This window comes from Talpa europaea (genome assembly GCF_964194135.1).
Source record: "Talpa europaea genome assembly, chromosome: 4".
In the NCBI taxonomy this organism is placed as follows: domain Eukaryota; kingdom Metazoa; phylum Chordata; class Mammalia; order Eulipotyphla; family Talpidae; genus Talpa; species Talpa europaea.
In genome coordinates this window covers 127,881,581-127,901,435 of record NC_140070.1, presented here as the reverse complement: position 1 = coordinate 127,901,435, position 19,855 = coordinate 127,881,581, and the positions used below count along the sequence as shown (strand labels likewise).

Here is a 19,855-nt window from a genome sequence, read left to right as displayed (position 1 = left end):
GCTCTTTTCCCAGTTGTTCTGGTAACTTTTGGGAGTTCTATTTGTTTGTTGGTTTGAGAATGTTAACATCAGTCTTCCCCTTTTCTACTGCTAAAGCAGTAACCTTTGGATATAGGAGTCCATCTCACTGTCAAAGGTATGTTAAGACTACTGACAGGGAAATGCTAGGATACTTGCCCCCAGCTAATAATATATAGGTAGCTTTCCCCATTTTTCCTTTTAATTTTAATGTCGTAAGCCTTGTTTTCTATAATTCTTTGTTAATTTTTTTCTTTAGTTGCCACATGGAGTGTTTCTAAGAACAGAAAATGATTTCATCCTTATTAGAGAGTTTCCTGATCTAAAAAAAGCATAAATTATTTCCTTCAAAGAATAATATAAAAAAATAGCAAAGAACAACAAAATCTCAATGAACACTAAAGGAATTTCCAAAAGAAGATAAAGATATGTATTTTGGAGAATTTGGAATTAACTGGAAACAGAATCAAGAGACCTAGACTGACTATGGTCTTGTCTGTTAAATTCACATTTTTGTGCCTCAGTTTCCTAATTTAAACAGAAGCTATTAGACTAGGTTACAAAGATTTATCCAAACTCATTGAAATTCTATTTCTTTCATACTGTTGAGATTCAAGGGACTGTAACACATGGAGATACTTATCTAGTCTAATCCCTTTACTTATTTGAGGAATAATGAACTCCTATTATACAAATCCTCATTTTACAGAAGCACAGAGAAGCAAAATGTCTTGCTCAAGTCACATGATCTCAGTCACAAAGCAGAGCAGTCACTTAACTGCATATCAGGGCTGGTTCTATTAAAGCAGGTTTTCCTGATATTTTTGTTTATATTGTTTGTTTTATATTAAATTATAAGTGCTAGTTGTGCTTTTCTATGTAATTCCTTACATTCCACATCCTGTAGATAATCCAACAGGTGCTTAATAAAACTTAACTAGCTTGTATACTAGCTCTTAAATTTCCTATTGCCTCTTTTTTTGTTGTTGGTTACGATAATAAGTGTACCATGAAAGGGCTCTTCTGAATGGTTCTAGAAACTTCTTCAAATTTTCAGAGCAGGGGATATTACACAGGAAGTAAGTTGTTGCTTCTGTGGCTTTTCCTCTTAAACAAATACAACCATATTTGCATCAATGACTTGTGCAATCTTTCCATCTTACCCTAGCTTAGCAATGTCTTAATATTTAAAACCTGACCCCAACCTAGAAGTTGATGAGCAAAGGGAAGTCTTGGCTCCTCATAAAGAAGTAGAGAGAAATGGCCATGAAGTTGCAATTTCCTTGTGCCATGGAAAGAAGAGACATTATGGCACATTATTCCACCACTAGAATTATATACCCCAAAATCAGATTGTAAGGAAAAAGGAGCTAGTAACCTGTGTTAGGGTGTGAGTGGCTGATTTGTATTTGTACGGTAGGGTAAGATCATTACATAAAGAGCTATGTTAGACATGCCAAATTATACTGCTAAGCTGTTCAAATGCCTGCTAAACCCCTAGGCAAGTACATTTCCCTTCCATACCTTACCTAATATAATCTCTCCCTCCTGCACATAATCATCACATTTTATTTGTACTACTCATATTACACACATTAACCTTTTCTTTCAGATGTACTTTTGATCAATTTCTCAGCTCATATATAATTATTGAGCATATTAAAGACCAGGTTTGAGATGGAACCCCAAAGAGCTCCCCTTCTAGTTGAAGGAGAAAAAAAGCCACTTAGAGTATTGCCTACACCTTTAGTAAAAATTTAATTTGGATTTTTCACTGAATAGTTTATTATAATCATAAAAATAATTTCCAAAATCCTAGGAATTGGTAACCTTTTAGTAACTAAGCAAAGAGCCATAAGAGTAGGAAATTTTCAATACAAAAGACATGCAACTAATTGAAGTTTCATTTTTGGATCTTCATTATAGCTTTCTTTTTAAATAAAATGAAATATTAATTAAAAAATTATTACTTCTATTGAAGGAATTTTGTGTTACAGGTATCAGTGATCAGGTTTTTTCTATTTTAACATTAAAGAAGGTTCATAATAACCATTAAGAAGTTACTAGAAAGGAAAATTCTTCTAAATCAGACAGCATGAATAAAAAAAGAAGGGAAATTATTTTTTAATCATTCAAGATCTATCGTGTGACTTTCCAACTTCTTATTCATCAGTGGGATAAAGAGGACCCAATTCAGGCAGTAAGGTGATCCAGAATTAGTTAATCCTCATAATTTTTCTGTGTAAAAAGGAAGGGAAAAATTGGAAGAGATTTAATTTCCTTTCTAGTGAAAAAATGTAAATGAATATCTATGAAAAGGTATAAATACACAAACAAAAAGAGTGTCTACATGCACTTATTAAAATTTATATCTTAAATAAAAATACATATATGACATAAAGGAAGAAATATGTGTGGATTATTACATATATACATATGAGGAGATGTGTAGGATGGTTGACAGGCCAATAAATCTGAGATTTTTCTATGTGATGCTTATCCTCCATAATGGAGAGCCATATTTAACTTACAAATCAAAACTCTGGATTTCGTTGGACTTGGCTGTGATTACTAGATAACAAGTAATTATTCAGTCTCCAAAAATCTTGTAAGACAGAACATTGGATTAATAGCAGAGCACTTGATTCTCGTCCTGGCTCTGTTATTAATGAATTATTGTTCCTTGGGTAAGTCACTTAGCTTCTCTGGGTTTCCTCATTTTTTAAATAGGCTGGAAGACTAGATGTCTAATAAGTTCTACCTCAGCTCATAAAATATGATTATAGGACTAATTCAATTCAATAATTCATTGGTGCTATTTTCTAAAAATTATTCTATCATTTTAATGGTCAAGTGAACTGTCAGAAGATGAGGTATATTTAATCCAAAATCTCTAAAAAAAATTTTTATACTATTTAAGGAATGTAAGCAAAATGAACTGAAAATCATATTTGTATATAAAAGATATACTATATACATACTAAAATATATGTATGCAAAATTTATATTTACATTTAATTACCATTTTGTTGGTGAAAATGAGCTAACTATAATAATTTTCTTACCTCTGCATTTCTCAATTACTAATTCCATTTTTTTGCATCATTGCATTTCAAAGAAATTTTAACAAATCAAGTACTCATCCACTTATTCATAAATTCACTTTATATCATTATTTCAACTAATTAATGTGGAATACCAACCATCAATAATGTTATTGCTTTTAAGGACACCACATGATGGTACTATATGGAAGGTATATTCCTGTCTTTTTTTATTTTAAAGTCTATTGGGGAAGAAAGACATTTTACCAATGATTACAGTGAAAAAAATAAGAAATGGAGACCTAATTTGAATTTGAGAGTCAGGAAGCATCTCTCTAAAAATCTAATATTGAAGCTGAAGCAACAGGGGAGAGAAAAGAGTAAGCTGGTTAGGAGAATGAGAATAAGCATTGGAAACAGAAGGAGCAGCACACACAAAAACACTCAAGATGGAAAGAACTGTACTTTGTGGCATTTTAGGGGAACTGGAGACAGCCCTTATAGACTCTGTTAAATATTTTGAAATTTATTTAAAGAACATTGTGGGGTTTTGCAGTAATTTAATCAAGATAGTAATATCAGATTTATATCTTTCAAAGAGAATGCTAACTTTATATTGTGAATTAATTCATAAGGGCAACCATATAAAGAAAACCAATTAAAGACTTAGCAATAATTCAGTGAGAGAAAATGAAAGTAGGGTGGTAACAATAGAAATAGAGAAAAAGAAATAGAGTCAAGAAACATTTTGGATACTAGACCAAACTCAGTAATGGAATAAATATAAATATGCAATGGAGAAAAGTGGCAGTGGTGATAAATTAATACCGTGCAATACAGTGGATGAAGATAATATTCAATGAGTTGAAGAACATCCAATGAGAATTCAATCTGCCGGAAAGACACAGAGGTCAATCTTGGTTGTACTTTAAATCATTTTAAATAAACTCTTGGATTGTGAGTGTGATTTTCTGAAGAGCATCATGGAGAAATAAACTGAGATTCGTCAGCATTTAAGTGGTACTAATAACTACGTGTGTTGGTGTATATATAAATGAAAAGAGGGCCACCCTGGTGGTGCAGGCGGTTGAGCGCAGTGCTGTGAAACTGTCCACAGCCTCTGTGGTGCAGGTTCCATCCCGGCAGACTGGGGAGATACCCATGTGTCACTGCAGACCTCTCCTGTCTTGCTCGCTGCTCCCCTCAGCAGTGTATTTCAGTCAGTCTGCCTGTTCTGTTCCCCACTCTGTCTCTCATGAATCCTCTCACCCTCCCACACATCTGGCCTGTACCCCAGTTCTTGTATAAATTAATAAATCTTTTTAAAAAATGAAAAGAGGACGTCCCTGCTGGCTCAGCGGTTGAGCGCTGGGCTGCAAAGCTGCCTGCAGCCTCTGCAGCACCTGTTGGATCTCCGGCCACCAGGCAAGGGTCTCACATGGCGCAACAGACCTCTCCTGTCTCTCCCGCTGCTCCCCTCAGCAGTGTACTTCGTCAGTCTGCCTGCTCTGCTCTCCCCTCTGTCTCTGGTGAATTCTCTCACCCTCCCATGCTTCTGACTGTACCCAGTGCTTTATAAATAAACAAAAAATTTGAAAAATTTTTAAAAATTAAGCTTTGAAAAAATGAAAAGAGAATGATGGTGATATTAAATGAGAATCCATATCTAATGCTAAAGAAATGTAAGCATTTAATTTTGAGTGAAAAGAAGATATCAACTTGTAAACATTAAAGAAATAACAGCCAAAACAGATGGAAGGAAAACCAGGGATATGGTATCACAGAAGCCAAAAAGCCCAAAGGTCATCATGGTCAAAATTTTTGAGTATCAAGTAGTAATGGAGTATGAGAGTGGTTCATTGGACCACAAAAGCAATTTAAGTGGAATAATAGAGACAAAGCTGACTGATGACTATAGGAGTTGTGTTGAAAGGATGAGAAATTAAAGGAATTAAAGGAGGCGGACACAATTAAATTTTTTGAGAAGTATGCCTGGGAAGAGTGGAAAGTGTGGTAAATAAAAGATGGTGAATTAAAGATGGGTGAGATCATAGCATCTTTGAAGATGTTATTTGGAAAAGTCCTTTTAAAAGGAAGATGATCAAAAGTCAGTAGAGGGAAGACAAAAATATAAGCCAATTTGTGTCACTCCCCTGACTATAATAAAATATAAATTCCTCATCTTGCTCTAAAAAAGCCTCCTTAAAGCCCCATTTAAGTCCCTGGTCTCATCTGAGGATACTTTTCCTTTTCCTTTTTCTTCCTTTTTCTTCCTTCCTCATATATTAAGAAATCTTCCAGGATCCCCAGCCTTAAAGCCTTTGGGCAAGCTGTATCCCCTTCCAGGAATTCTTTCTCCTCTGGCATTTGCCCAGTTACCTTATTTTCTTTTGTCATTCAAGTCTCAGTTGAAATGCCCTTTATGACCATCCACTAAATCAAAAACCATCTCTGAATCTTCACATTGTCTGGTGATTTCTTGTCATTCAGAACTCATTTTCAGTATTATCACAGAAATCCCTCCTGGTTACCCAATAAAAATTGATAATACCACTTTCCTATTCCCACCCAATCACTTTATCAATTCTTAACATAACACTATGTTACATTTTTCTTATGTATATACTTTTTTGTATATACTTATGTATATACATTTTTCTTATGTATATACTTGCTTATATGTTTACGCTATGTCACTTTTCTGTAGAATGTAGAATTATGGAAGCAGAGCAAAGACCTTATCTCACTGCTTGGTACCATATTCCCAAAACATGGGCTAGTTGAATAGGAAGTTAATCATTTTAGATAACATCTAGAAAAAGCACAGTGTAACAATTTAACCAAATTCAGTACAAATATAGAGAGGTAACAGATTACGGGATTGCAATGAATAAGGTTATTTCCAAAATATTTTTGAGGATTTCTTTTAAGAGGACAAGCTGATTGATCATACACATCTTAATATTAATTCTAACTTTTATCTGTCAGTATATGTAACCTAACAGCAAGAAAAAGCTTTCTTGCCTAATAGCAAGACGTACTTTGCTATTAGAAAGTAGCTGGCTAATATAAAAAATTTACTAAGGATAAACGATTAGGTAGATAAATTAAATGTGTGAAATTGAGAGTGTATTTACTTTCAGCATACAGTAAGTCATGTACTATCATAGGCATATATATTCAAAAGTGGATAAAATACAGTAGATTGATCTCTATTAGCTCAAAGGCAAGTAAGTGAATAAAGATGCAAAAGTTAAAAATACTGTGCTATAAAAGAAATATAACAGAATTTTGAAGAAAATAATGAGAGGCAGGTTTGTTTTAATACCTCTTGATCCTAAGGATCTCATTCAACTGAATTTAGACACTATATGAATGCTTCCATTTCTCCTAGGGGCAAATCATTAACATACTCGGTTACCCTAGTATATAACAACTTTCCCAAAAAAAGTGAAAGCCTTTTTCACAAAGAAGGGAGTGAGAGAAGGCTTTTTTGATGTCAGTGTTTCAATAGAGCAATTAAGCTTTCATTCTAACAGGAGGAGTTTGCTATAAGAAAAATAATCATAAGCAAAGAAAAATACTGTGTTCAATGGTTATGCAATGTCAGTTTATTATTTCTAGAAGGAACTAAAGATTAGAAAATGGCTTTTCTGAATTGTAAGGGGTGTGTAGAACTGAGTAGCTCAGAATGCACAGTAAGGGAGTACTAGAAAAAGTGATATAAAAATAAATAGCAATAGAAATCGTGTTGAACCGAGCATGACCTTTACCTTTAGATAGAGAGGGAAGATTTTGCATATCTAACAATATCTCATCACAGTCCTCTCTGAAAGATTAAAATGATTTCAATATTTTCTCATTTATTTAATGCAAACAGGTATGGCTTGATCTGACAAAATGTCACATCTCCTATTTAGGTGCTATTATGTTGAGAAAGGACATCAAGTTTATGTTGGTTGCTCAAAGTCATTCTTAAAGACCAAAAACAAGAGCTGAATATTAAGACTGGAAATGTTTGCATGGCAGAAATCTTTTTTTTTTTCCTGAACATTGCTTTGGTTTTATAGTTTCTCTCAAAGGATTGGAAAGCACTATTATAAATAAGTCGCATTCAGACATTAATGAGGAAGCAAATTATTTGCCTTTTGAAAATTGCAGTATCTATTTTTATGTCATTTATCAACTGATGGCTGCAAAAAATGAGGCAGAAGTAAAGAGAAATTTTCTGAGTCCAGAGTTTACTGGATGAAAAAGAAGTATTTCTCTAAGCATTACTCCACATCTAGCTAATACAACAGAATATAATTATTTTAGCATTTACTATGAAATTTAGCACATAATATACTAATTTCCAAAATATCTTGAAATCCTTAAGAGCAAATAGAAGTAAAAAGAAGTTGGCCAACATTAAACTAATGAGAAATATTTCTGTATCTCCCAAAGATACCAAGTCATTAATGTAATGTTAATTTTTTCTTTACTTGCAATACTGATGTATTTTATTTCTTTTTATAATTAATTTTTCATTGAGGTAATATTTGGATACACTCATTAGGTATTACCGCTGTAGTGCATCCACCATCAAATTGCACCTAGTCTACCACCACAGCCCATTCTGCTTCCTTCCCTCTTTGTTCTGACCCCTCCCCCATTGGCACTTCAGTTCTCTAGTCAGCTATCAAGGGTGAGCTTTTAAGCTTTCATTTATCTGATTCTTAGCAGTGTTAATTTTTTTATCAATATGTTTGCCATAATAAATCAATGACACTTATATACCAAAACATAGTATAGTTCGTTGTGGCTCCATTATGTTTTTCTCAGGCTGTATCTATAAGAAAGCAAGAGGCTATATAAAGGAAAGTATATTATTTTAAAATATCACATACATAAAATAAAATGCTGTTTTACAAGAAATTTTCAAAAGGAAAACTGAAAAAAATTTAAATTCTGCTTTTTCTTGCTATCAGCAGGTAGGCATCCTTTGCACACCAGAAATCTATACTAACACTTGCAAGTAGAAACTTGAAATCTCTTGTTCCATTTATGTTATGCTGCAGACACCTTGTTTCTTTCCACTATTTCACATAGAATAGGAGCAAGTCATTTATAGATGACTCTGGTTTCAATCCATTTGCTGCATTTTGAAGTTTAAAAAAAATGGTGAAAATTGCCCTACTTTAGTATGACTGGTCAGTTGTAATATATTTTACAAGTTGAACCCAAAAGATGTGGCATGCTTTGAAGTTATTGCTTAAATTGTCTCAGGCTACAGTTCTTAAGGTCACGTTATTAATTTTTCCACATTTATGATCTTGACACATTTTATATTTAATCTTTTGTGAAGAAATAATTTGTCTTTACCTTGAGATGTGTTTGTGCTAGGCCATAAAATCAGGTGGTGACCCAGTAGAATCAATGAGGACATTAAAGCGACTGCAGAAACTTGTTCAGATCAAGAAAGCCGGGGTGCTGAGTCTGAATGAGATGAAATCCACATTAATAAATCTCCATAAGTAAGAACTCAATGAGGTGCTAAAAATTCTTTGAGGGAGATTTGGGGCAGCACGTATTAATGAAGGCCATTTTGACAAGGCCATAAAATAATTATTAAAAAATAAGGATTTTTAATTGCCAAGCTATTTGTGAAACAGATATCCTGTTTTGAATTTCACCTTATACCTCTGCTTCATCCCATTTCTCCATCCTTTCAAGACAAAGCTCTGGGATAGAGTAAGAGAAAGCTATGGATGAAGATCAGCAAGAGAATAAGGGTCAACAGTTTCCATCAACTCTTTCTATATCTTGGCCATAGAAAACAGTACTTTTCAACTTGGTTTTTGGTGGAGTAAATTAGCATGTCATGAAGTACAACTTTGATTGCCTTATCATTTTTACAGTAAGGGCCTGTTAATCAAAATATTTTTTATAGCAGGTCAAAGTTTGTAATGAGTTTCAGCAATATGGTACAATTTAATATGTAACATACATTTCTACTTTCTGTAAATGTACTGTTTTGTACATTACTAGAACTTTCTTCAGACCTTCGTTACATTGTATAATCAACTAATCACTGAGATTATATAAATACTCTCACTAATCAACTTTACAACACTAAGTATCAATACTTACTTTCTTTTGTTCTCTCAGCCTTGTTTTTGTTTTCCATACATTGCATGTATAAATCTCTTTGCAAACTGATATTACAAGATAAATTTTTAGAACATCAGAATTTCAGTCCATATCCACTGAGGTTTTATTTAAGTAAAACAAAGATTGCATGTGCTTTCTTATTATGTTTCTTTGTGTGTGTGTGTGTACTAAAAAAAAAGCTATTTAATAGTAGAAGCACACTATACTATGCTTACAAGATGTGGGCATTTTGCTACTTTGCAATTTTTCTCAAGTAATTTTCAGTATGCTATTTACATGTTGCTTCCATTCATTTCAGTCAAATCAACTTTAAACATTAGATATGGTTTCCAGAAGTTTCAAGTACATCTGAATTTTACAAAATAAATAACAATATACAAAAGAACATAATCTTTAGAAACTCCATTGCAAATTATTTTGTGAAACTGAATGACTTCCTCATTTATCCTATGTGGTTCATTCATTTCTTTTAAATAAAGAGAAGTAAAATATAATTTCTACATGTAAAAATAATTAGATTTACTTTTTTTCCATCTATCTTTCAGAAGATAAAGATGAAAGATTAATTTCCTGGATGAAATTAGAAAAGAAAAGAAAATTAGTAATGCCAGAACAAGGAAGAAGGAAAAAAATGGAGAATAAAATGGATACCATTCCTGCATCACTGGTTAGATCCAGCACTTCTGGCTGCAGTTTGCCAGAATTGCTATCCCACATTGAAGGTGAAGTTCAAATGTGGAACAGTTGGAAGCCTATTCCAGAAAATGTGCTCTGGACATGTGTCGATTTCCAAATTACCCAAGCTGGACCCTAGGACAACTGTTTCCACTGCTCTCCCCACTCACATCTCAAGTCTTCTTGTACAGATACAGATCTCCCACATTCGTGGGTAAGTTCCTAAACTACGTAAATGTATCATCTTATCTGGATGTTTGTACTGGCAGGAAAGAAAGAGATAACAGAAGTGCTAATCAGTCAAATTTACAGGGTCAGAAAAGTTACCACAGCTAGAGTTGTTTTTCAAAAAAAAAATACAATTTCTCTGATACTTGCTACATGTTAAAATTGCGTAAGTTTCTTTAGGCACAAATAAATTTCTGCATAATATTTCCCAGAGATTTCTTTGTAATTAAAGGGAGACTTCAGCTGTTGTTTTAGATAAAGAAAATTTGTATTGTACTGTCTAAATTATTGCCGTGGTTGTGAAATTTCACTGACAAATAATAGTTAATTTAAAAAATCATTTCCCATTCTCCTAAGCATTTCACATACACTGTATCACTTAAAGTTCACAATAACCCAATATGCATGTACTGCTATTCTAATATTAATTCCCATATGTTATACAATTAGGAAAAATAATGTACAAAATAGTAACAAGCATAGGTCACACAGCTAATAAGAAGTAGAGCTGACTTAGATAGTCTTTTGCTAAGGATCTTGCTTTTAGCTAGTACAATAGAGTGTACATGATATTTCCCTATACTAAGTACACTCTAAGGCTATATGGTGCTTGAGAGAGAGCATGGATTCTGGAAATAAATAAATTTGGGTTTGGATCCAAGCTTTGCTACCTGTTTACTTTGGCAAATTGTTCAAACTGTTTAACTTTCTCAACTATAAAATAGAAATATCAATATTAGGCTCATGAGGCAAATGAGAAACTAAAATACACATGTTCTAGGGCTTAGAAGTATCTACTCTATTTTTCAACTTACATAAGGCATGAATTGTGCCGTTAGTACTCTACAGTAATGGCTATTAGTGTTTGTAGTGAATAAATGAAAGAAGATTGTATATCCACAAATCCTCCTCTATTCCATTTTGCTCTAGGAATCAGTCTCTCATTAGACTATATTTTATGAAGATTTGCAATCTCTAAAGAGGCTTAATCTCTCTTAGAAACCCTTTTTTGCCATTTAAAATGTGTGTATTAAGTTAGGTCTCTGAAGACTAAAACTAAAGTAATCTGTGTTCAAAGTACCATTTTAAATAATATAGGCTGCTAGTAACAGGCTTGGAACTGGTGAAACTGCCAAACAATTATTTCAGGAATGTCTCACCCACTTCTTTAATCTTCACCTTTTCTTCTAGGTCTTCTGCGCTATGTAGCCTTCTTGTAGCAGGTTTTTAGAGATCAACTGGTAATATATTTAGGGCCTGTTTCTGAAGATTCTTCTTCATAACTTTAGAATCAGGATCAAGAATAATGATTCTTTGGCAAATGACAAAGCTGATGTTTAAGAATCTAAACACAAATATTCAGAGTGCCTTTATAATCAAACTCCTTAACTTAGCATTTCTAGATTTTAGCAGCCTGGTCGCAATCAAACTTTTCAGCATTGTCTACTACTTCCTTATAGGTTTTCCATGCTGAACTGCAAAACTAAATGATTTGTTATTCCTAAAGTCAACCTGGACTTTCCTGCCTCTCTACGTCTGTGTTTATATATATTGGCTACTTCCTGGTATGTTATCCTCTCCTTTAAACCATTATCCCTATCTCTTAGACTCAGTTCAAATACTTTGCCCACTAGGGCAAAGACTTCCTAGGTCATGCCACATAGAAATAATCACTCTTCCTTTGAATTCCTAGATTATTTAAGGGCATTATTATTTCATTATATATTCATTAAATATATATTGGCATCTACTGTTTCCAAGACACCGTATTAGACAATGGGGTTTCAGAGCTAAACAATGCATACCTTACTCTTGTTTTCACAGAGCTTATTGTACTCTACCTATCATGGAATTAGTTGGGCATTTGTTTGCTATAAATCATTTACTTTGAATCCTCCATAGTCACGGTAATATTATGGACAATCAGTAAATATTTGAGTACATTTCCTGACTAAATGAATGGAGTTTTAGAAAAAAATGGACTTTGATGCCATAGATCTTGATCAGTCTTTTTTCTCATTAATCTAATGGCCCTTATATTAATCCTAATATTTTATATATGTGTTTGTGATTGTCTATGTGAATTTAGGCATATACACAATAGTGTTTTGCTTTTTCAGGTAGTTTCATCTTTCTTTAAATAGAACTAAATGATTAAGTGAGTTTTATCTGCAGAAGGTCAAACATATCTGCAGAATGCTCAGAATTTCAGATACTAATGTTCAGCATTTGTGACAGGAAATCCTCAGTAGATTTGGAGAGAGGGTTCAAGAATACGTTAACGTTAAATTGGTTTGGTAAACTTAATGAGACCACTTATACTCAGGGATTTGAGACACTGGAGTAAAAAAAAAATGTGGAAGAGTACAAATTATTATTTTCAAATTCTACACATATATTCTATAATGATAACAAGTTCTAAAAATCCAATATAATTTTAGCATAACTAGTATTTTTTTCTGTAGTAAGTGCAGGGCTATTATTTAGGTGATACTTTAACTTTCATTCTGTGGAAGGTACAGGAAGCAGATAGTGTTGGGGGAAATGATGTGCTTCTGAAAATGAGTGTTACTATAAATGATAAGTAGTCAGAAGTGACATTTCTGTGATTTTAAAGGGTAAAAGTATGGCCAGATATTTTTAAATTGTGCCAACATATGAAATGTGCTGGAGCTGGTCTTATACCCCACATTTTGGGGGAAATATAATCAGTTCATAAAGATATTAGTTTTTCCTTGACTTCAGGATTTCAGCAATATTAGATTCCAATATCTATGATCCCATTATCAAATCAGAATATTAAGGTGGCTTGAAACTAATTTGTCTTCTAGAAAGTCCTTATTTACCTAGGTATGACTCCCTGCTGAGTTCACTATAACTAACAATGAAGACTGGTTCTGATTGAGTGGGGTTTAACAAGTCTGACATCACCAGCAGAGAGAATCTGAGCCAACTCCTTACACTATTTAGCCAATTGGTTTCAGACTTTACCTAGTCACTTTCCTCTAAGTGGGTCATTGCATTTGTACACGGGAAGATCTCATTTATATGTGGAAAACAGAGAAACAAAACAAAGGGTCAATCCAAAGGAGCAAAGACTATGCATTGGAGCAAAGAAAGTTTGTTCAATAAATGGTGCTGGGAAAACTGGGTTGCTATATGCAAAAGAATGAAGCTTGACCACTACCTCACACCATACACAAAAATCAACTCAAAATGGATTAAAGAACTAGACATAAGACCTGAAACCATAAAATACATAGAAGGAAATATAGGCGAAACACTACGTGATTTGCATATCAAAGACATCTTTACAGACACATCACCCAAAGCAGTGATAATGAAGGCAAAGATAAACAGCTGGGACTACATCAAATTAAAGAGCTTCTGCACAGCAAAAGAGACAATAACAAAAACAAAGAGAAACCCCACCGACTGGGAGAACATTTTTGCACCCAACACTAATGATAAAGGACTGATCACAAAAATCTGCAAAGAGCTGATGAGACTCAGCAACAACAAAGAAAATAACCCAATCAAAAAATGGGCAGAAGAGCTAAAAAGAAACTTCTCTGAAGAGGAAATGCAAATGGCCAACAGACATATGAAAAAATGTTCAACATCACTTGTAATCAGGGAAATGCAAATCAAAACTACCATGAGATACCATCTTACACCAGTGAGAATGGCACATATTAAAAAAACTAGCAACAACAAATGTTGGCGAGGTTGTGGAGAAAAAGGAACTCTCCTGCACTGTTGGTGGGAGTGCAAACTGGTCCAACCACTATGGAGAGCTGTGTGGAGATTTCTGCACCTACTAAACATAGAGCTTCCATATGATCCAGCAATTCCACTCCTAGGTATTTACCCAAAGGACACAGAAACATCAATTCCAAAGAACACCTGCACTCCTATGTTTATAGCAGCACTATTTACAATAGCTAAGCTTTGGAAACAGCCCAAATGCCCAAAAATAGATGACTGGATCAAGAAGATGTGGTACATATACACCATGGAATATTACTCAGCATTCAAAAAAGATAAACACATGCAATTTTCAGCAACATGGATGGCGCTGGAAGGGATCATGCTCAGCGAAATAAGCCAAAAAGAAAAAGAAAAATACCGGATGGTCTCACTCATAGCAGGAATCTAGAAAACTTAAATAAGGGACCAGGAAAATGAATAACTATAAGAAAGTGAAAATCAAAATCAACAAAAAACTATGAACCAGACACTTTTTGAGGGGTGGGGGCCGGGAGGGGAGGGATTGGGGTCAGAATGGGGCATTTGTAATTGTATGGGGAATATAAAAATAAAATTTATTATTTAAAACAAAACAAAACAAAGGGTCAATCAAAGCCAAACAATTAACAAGCTCCTTATATTTTACTGAAAAAATGAGGCAACCAGAAGTGGAGGGAGCAGGGTGGGAGAGGAAAGGGGCCCAATGGACAATGGTGAGGATTACTGGGGCACTGGCAGTGAGCACGGTGTGAAAATAGACATTTGTAAAAGCTTGAACCTACAGCCCCAAAGCAGATATAATGATATAAACCATCTTTGCCTCAATAACATAACTGGGAAAGAAAATAAAACACACACCCATTTGTACAACATGGTTACCCATATCTATCATGCCGGAATGTTAGGAAGGTTAAATGAATGTTAGAAGGAGTCAGTCCATAGTTGGTAATATTTACAGCAAAATCAAACAATACAGAGTTTTGTGCTAGACACAGAAAGAAATGACACTTACTCAGTTGAGATACCATAAACAAACTGAATCCAGACAGGGAAACATATTGTTTGTGAAGGACTCTTCTCAGAAAGGGGAGAACGAGACACAGAGATGTTTAAAATGCAGTTTAGTTGTTTGTATGGCCTGTGGGATCTGAGGAGTGGGGAAAGATGTGTGATTATGAAATTGATATAAATTGAGAAAGGTGAAAGATCAGATTTATGAAAGTATGTACTCCACAAGAGAAATGTGAAAGGAAAAACTACTTAAGCATGCGGGTCTTTTCTAATATCCAACATGAGTGGTGTTGAGAGGGGATTTCAAATGCATCTTAAAAATGTGGAGGTAACCAAAAATAATATTTGAAGCTAAGTGTTTAAAATCAATTTATAAGAGGAGTGATTGAAGGGTACTTAGGAAGCTCTGCATTCTAAGAGCTTGAAAGAGCTTAACAAAAAGAGGAAAGTAAGTCAGAAGATAGGTTGAGAACAGGGGCAAGAAAGAATAAAGTTTGTGTTATAAAGGAGATAAGGCCTTCCTTTATCATAATATTATGATAAAAGCAAACATTTTTCAAAAATCTGCCATAATTTTTCAGAATAAATAAGGTAAATGTTATTTTTATAAACATAAGAAATGGAAATAATCTAGACATGACAAAGGAAAGCATATATTCATTTCTACCTTCAAATATCTAAAATATTTTGAAATCATAAAAATAATGTGGTATGTTTAAAAAGTGACAATAACAAAAGCTCTTCCCAGGAAGATGGATAGTCAAAGGCCTGAAAGAGCAAAATAAAACCCCAGGTTTAAAAGAATTCAGTGAGGTACAGATAGAAAAATTATAATGAGAAGCAGAAGTATATAAAAATCAAAGAAAAATGAGTGAAGGCTTATATATAGAATCTCAAGGTGACAAAGTAAACAAATCTCTACTTAAAGTATCTTAGAGTGCATAAGAGGATGCGAAGAGTGGATATTGAAGGTCTTGTTGGAGAATTACACAAACCCCTCAAAATTGCACCAAAAGAGAAAGTGTGGATTATGAAATTTTTTTTTTTATGGAACTGTATCAGTGAGTGAAATAGGATGTGCCAACCAAGAAATAAAGAAACAAAAGACTTTACAATTAATCTTTCAGTTCAGGTGGGGAGCAGTAGATGCCATATTGACATGGGAAAATGCCCTTGGGGAACATAACCCACAGCTAAGTGGTATTAGAAGTTTCAATACTGGCCAAAAAAACTACTGATTTATGTGAGAGGTCAAAAAATGAGGGTAAGCTTTCTGTGCCTGTCCTCTATTTTATCTATCTGTTCTCAACCTGCCAATCTCTGTCTGAGTCTGTCCTAACTCTTCCAGTTAACATGGTACATCATTACCAGATTAATTCACTTGGCTAATCTACCTGAGCTCATCTAATTAATTCACTTGGCTAATGACTCTGAAGCTCAGACACAATAATACTACCATTTCCCGCACACATCATCTTTAAATGTCTCCCCAACATCTAGAAGGCCAAATGCAAACTCACTCACCTAATCTGCCTTCTTTTTTCAAATTAATTTTTATTGAATTAATATTGGTTTACATCATGGTTTCTATAATAGAAGTGTAGGACTACCACCCCTCTTTCAGACATTGTTGCTGTAGTGCACTCTGCCACCAAAAACCCTTAGTCTACCGCTATAGACCCTTGTGCTCCCTCCCTTTTTTCTTCTCATCTCCCCCCACGCCCCCACAACACACACACACATGCACACACACACACCTCCACCTCCCCTTCTCCTCTGGTTGCCACCATTCCACAGTCAGATTTCTTCCAATTAGATCTCCATAGTATTTCTCACCCATACATTCTGTTAAAGGCAAAGCGATAGCATCCTTTTGCTAAACACAATGATCCCCCCTTCATAACTTTGTACCGTTTCCTTATTTTTGACTTTCATTCTTCTGCCTATTGCATAAATAGTATGGGAGCTTAAAGGTGTAGATGGATGAATAAGAATCCATTATGTTTACTTTGAAAAATATATATATATATGAATATATACACGCATACATACACACACACATACGAAAAGGAAAGAGGACTGTGAAGATCAGTAAAAAGAGTAAGGAAGCACATTATTTAGAATAAAGGGCAAACTTAATTTCATAGATTCTATCATCATTTTCTATGTCATATTAGGGTACCACAAAAAATTCTCAATGGTTTCATTGTTGGGAGTATTTTTATGTGGTTCAGTACTAATAAAACTGCTCACATAGCCATCCAGGGAAAGACAAGTTATGAACTATCAGTGCACAACTTCTTGTAGTTTACTGTCCTTGCCTTCAACTCATGACAGCGAAACCATGTGTTAGACAACAAAAATAACTCTTAGGCTGTGAAAATATGATGGTTACCAGAGGGAGTGGGAAAGGGGACGGGAAGAAAGATCAGAGGGGTTAACTTTTGCTAGTGTGACTGGCATTAGAATTTTGGGGGCAGGTACAGTGAAGCATACATACTTATTGACATGTGAAGTTGTACTCCTGAAATTTATGTAGTATTGTAAACCAATGATAAATCAGTAAAATTTTCATTTAAAAAGCACCATGTGTTAGAACAGCTTTAAACTTTACCTACTTACATTGGAATTATGATGACATGGAAAGAGAACAAGTTTCAATAAATAGATTTGGACAACTTGTGAAAAGGAAGGCAGAGTAAATGATAATCTGTACTGAGAAATTCAAAAGGGAAAATAGGAAAATGTGAAACAAAAATACCAAAAGAAACCCATATTTCCTACACTGTGCACTGAAAGTAATGAGCTTAGAATTAAGATTCTAAACTAGTTTTAAGAGCCTAAATTACAAAAAAAAATCATTATGAATATTTTACATGACAGATTTTTAATTAGAGTCAATATGTTTGATGGAAGGAGAATCAACATTTATCCAAAAAAAGAATTTGAAAAATAGGAGATGATGCAAAAGTTTATTCATTCACACATTCATTCACTCATTAACAAATTCATGTCAAAAACCTTCTGAGCCATATAATCCATGCATGTGGGAACTTAGAAGTATGTGTGTTTGGGAGTGGAGGTGATATCCAATCTACAATAGGATTTCACATTTGTAATGAGAGCTTATGGGATCTTATTAAAAGGAAAAATAAAAAGGAAGAACAAATAATGAGACTCCTTGGTAGAGCAATTCACTAGAATGGCAAACACCTTGTAGTACTTGTATATAAAATAACTCTAGATAAGTTTAGTCTAGACATACAACACCTTTTATGTTAAAAAAGGAACTTATGAAGAAATACCTAAATTGTGAGGTATTAAAATAGAGTGAAATATCAGATTTGTGAAAATTAGATTGAATTTGTGGAAAGTAAATTATAAATGTGCATAAAATGTTTAAATGTCTTTTCAAATAAAATCTTATGTAATTAAAGTAAAGCTAGAATAATGCAATTGCCCTGCAAGTGTGAAGTATTATTCTACAAGTCCAGAATAACTAGTGATATTATTAAATCAAACTTTTGAGGAACAGCAAAGTAGAATGTACACCTAGTCTAATTATTTCAGTTGATGTTTTTCCCAGTTACAAAAACCTCATACATATCAGTAAGAACATCAAACCTATGGTCTAGTTCTAGAACTGTTATAATAGAAACCAAACATCCTTCTCCTTCATGCAATGATGTAAAGATTTTGCCTTTCTTTTCTGTTTTGTGCATGTGTTTTTACTCTATGCTTTTTTTCAAGTGCATAAAATTAGGCAGAAAGTTGAACTGTACTCCCAGAATAAAATGTTTCTAAAATCATAAATATTTATCAATTGAAATGTTCTTATGATGATCAAGTAGGGTCCATGATAATACATTTTGGCTTCCACAAGAAAGCTGAAATTTATTTCACTATGTCCTCAAATGGAAGGAGGAAGACAATGAAAGTCTCTCTGAAGGGGGTTCAATTATGCACATTGACATTGGAAAAAATATTGCTCCTTCATTACTTAGATCTTATCTCTTTTGCAATGTTCAACAGAATGAATTTGGACACCGACCTTTGGGAGGAGAAAGATTTAAATGTTAACATACTTATGTAATGAGCCTTAGAGGACACTCAAATGTTTGCAGATTTTCTTTTGTGGCAGAAAAACAATTTTATAATTCAAATATAGCTAAACAAACTAAATACAAAATCGTATTTTCAGTGTGTTCAGCAGTACATTGGAGGCTGTGTTACATATCAAAGGAGGGTGAGGTATGAGCTCAACTCACTTGCTAGGATCTCTCTGGGTCAGGTTGCTTAATTTCTATAGTCTTCTGTTCTATCTCTTCATCTTTAGAATGAGCAAGAACTATCAGTGATGCTTAAGGTTCTTTTTATCTTCTATATTTTAGGCTATGAGGACACACTGAAGAAGATAAATACTACCTGCAGAAAAGATTAGTACCTAAAGATTTCCTTTCAGTTTCTTCAAAGCAGTTCTTTTCTCACTCTTTAGATAACCTCTGGTGATCTTATTTCTAACACCTTTTTTATGTACTTAAGTTATTTTAGGTTTTCATTGTTTGTTTGTTTATTTCCTGACCAAATGTACTTCCTCTGTCCTGGTTACTTCTTCTTCTCTCATGTTATGAACCAACATCTATACAAATGAATATAAACTTCACCGCCAGGTTCTCCTGGCCGTCTAAACATCTTTATGAATCAAATGTGTACATTTCCACTCTCAGGAACTAATATGAATTCTGTCTCTCAAGAAATATTTGTAAAAATCATTTGGGGTGGTGCAGTGGATTGAGCACCACCCTGAGAAGCTGTCCACAGCCTCTGCAGTGCAGGTTCGATTCTCGGCTGGCCAGAGAGAAACCCACAGGGTGCAGCAGACCTCTCTTAACCTGCCCACTGCTCCCCTCAGCAGTGTCTTCAGTCCGTCTGCCTATTCTGCTCCCCACTTTGTCTCTGGTGAATTCTCTCACCCT

General features: G+C 34.1%; 1 protein-coding gene across 1 annotated transcript in view; it reads left to right on the top strand.

Annotated features, from left to right (window-relative positions):
* Window positions 1-19,855, top strand: part of SAMSN1 (SAM domain, SH3 domain and nuclear localization signals 1) — a gene marked incomplete at both ends in the record, with an annotated part of 125,865 nt that overhangs the window by 36,843 nt on the left and 69,167 nt on the right. Inside the window, 4 exon segments of the mRNA XM_084232726.1 lie at window positions 8,448-8,578; window positions 8,717-8,795; window positions 9,733-10,026; window positions 10,030-10,104. Of these exon segments, the coding sequence (XP_084088852.1) occupies window positions 8,448-8,578; window positions 8,717-8,795; window positions 9,733-10,026; window positions 10,030-10,104 (579 nt within the window).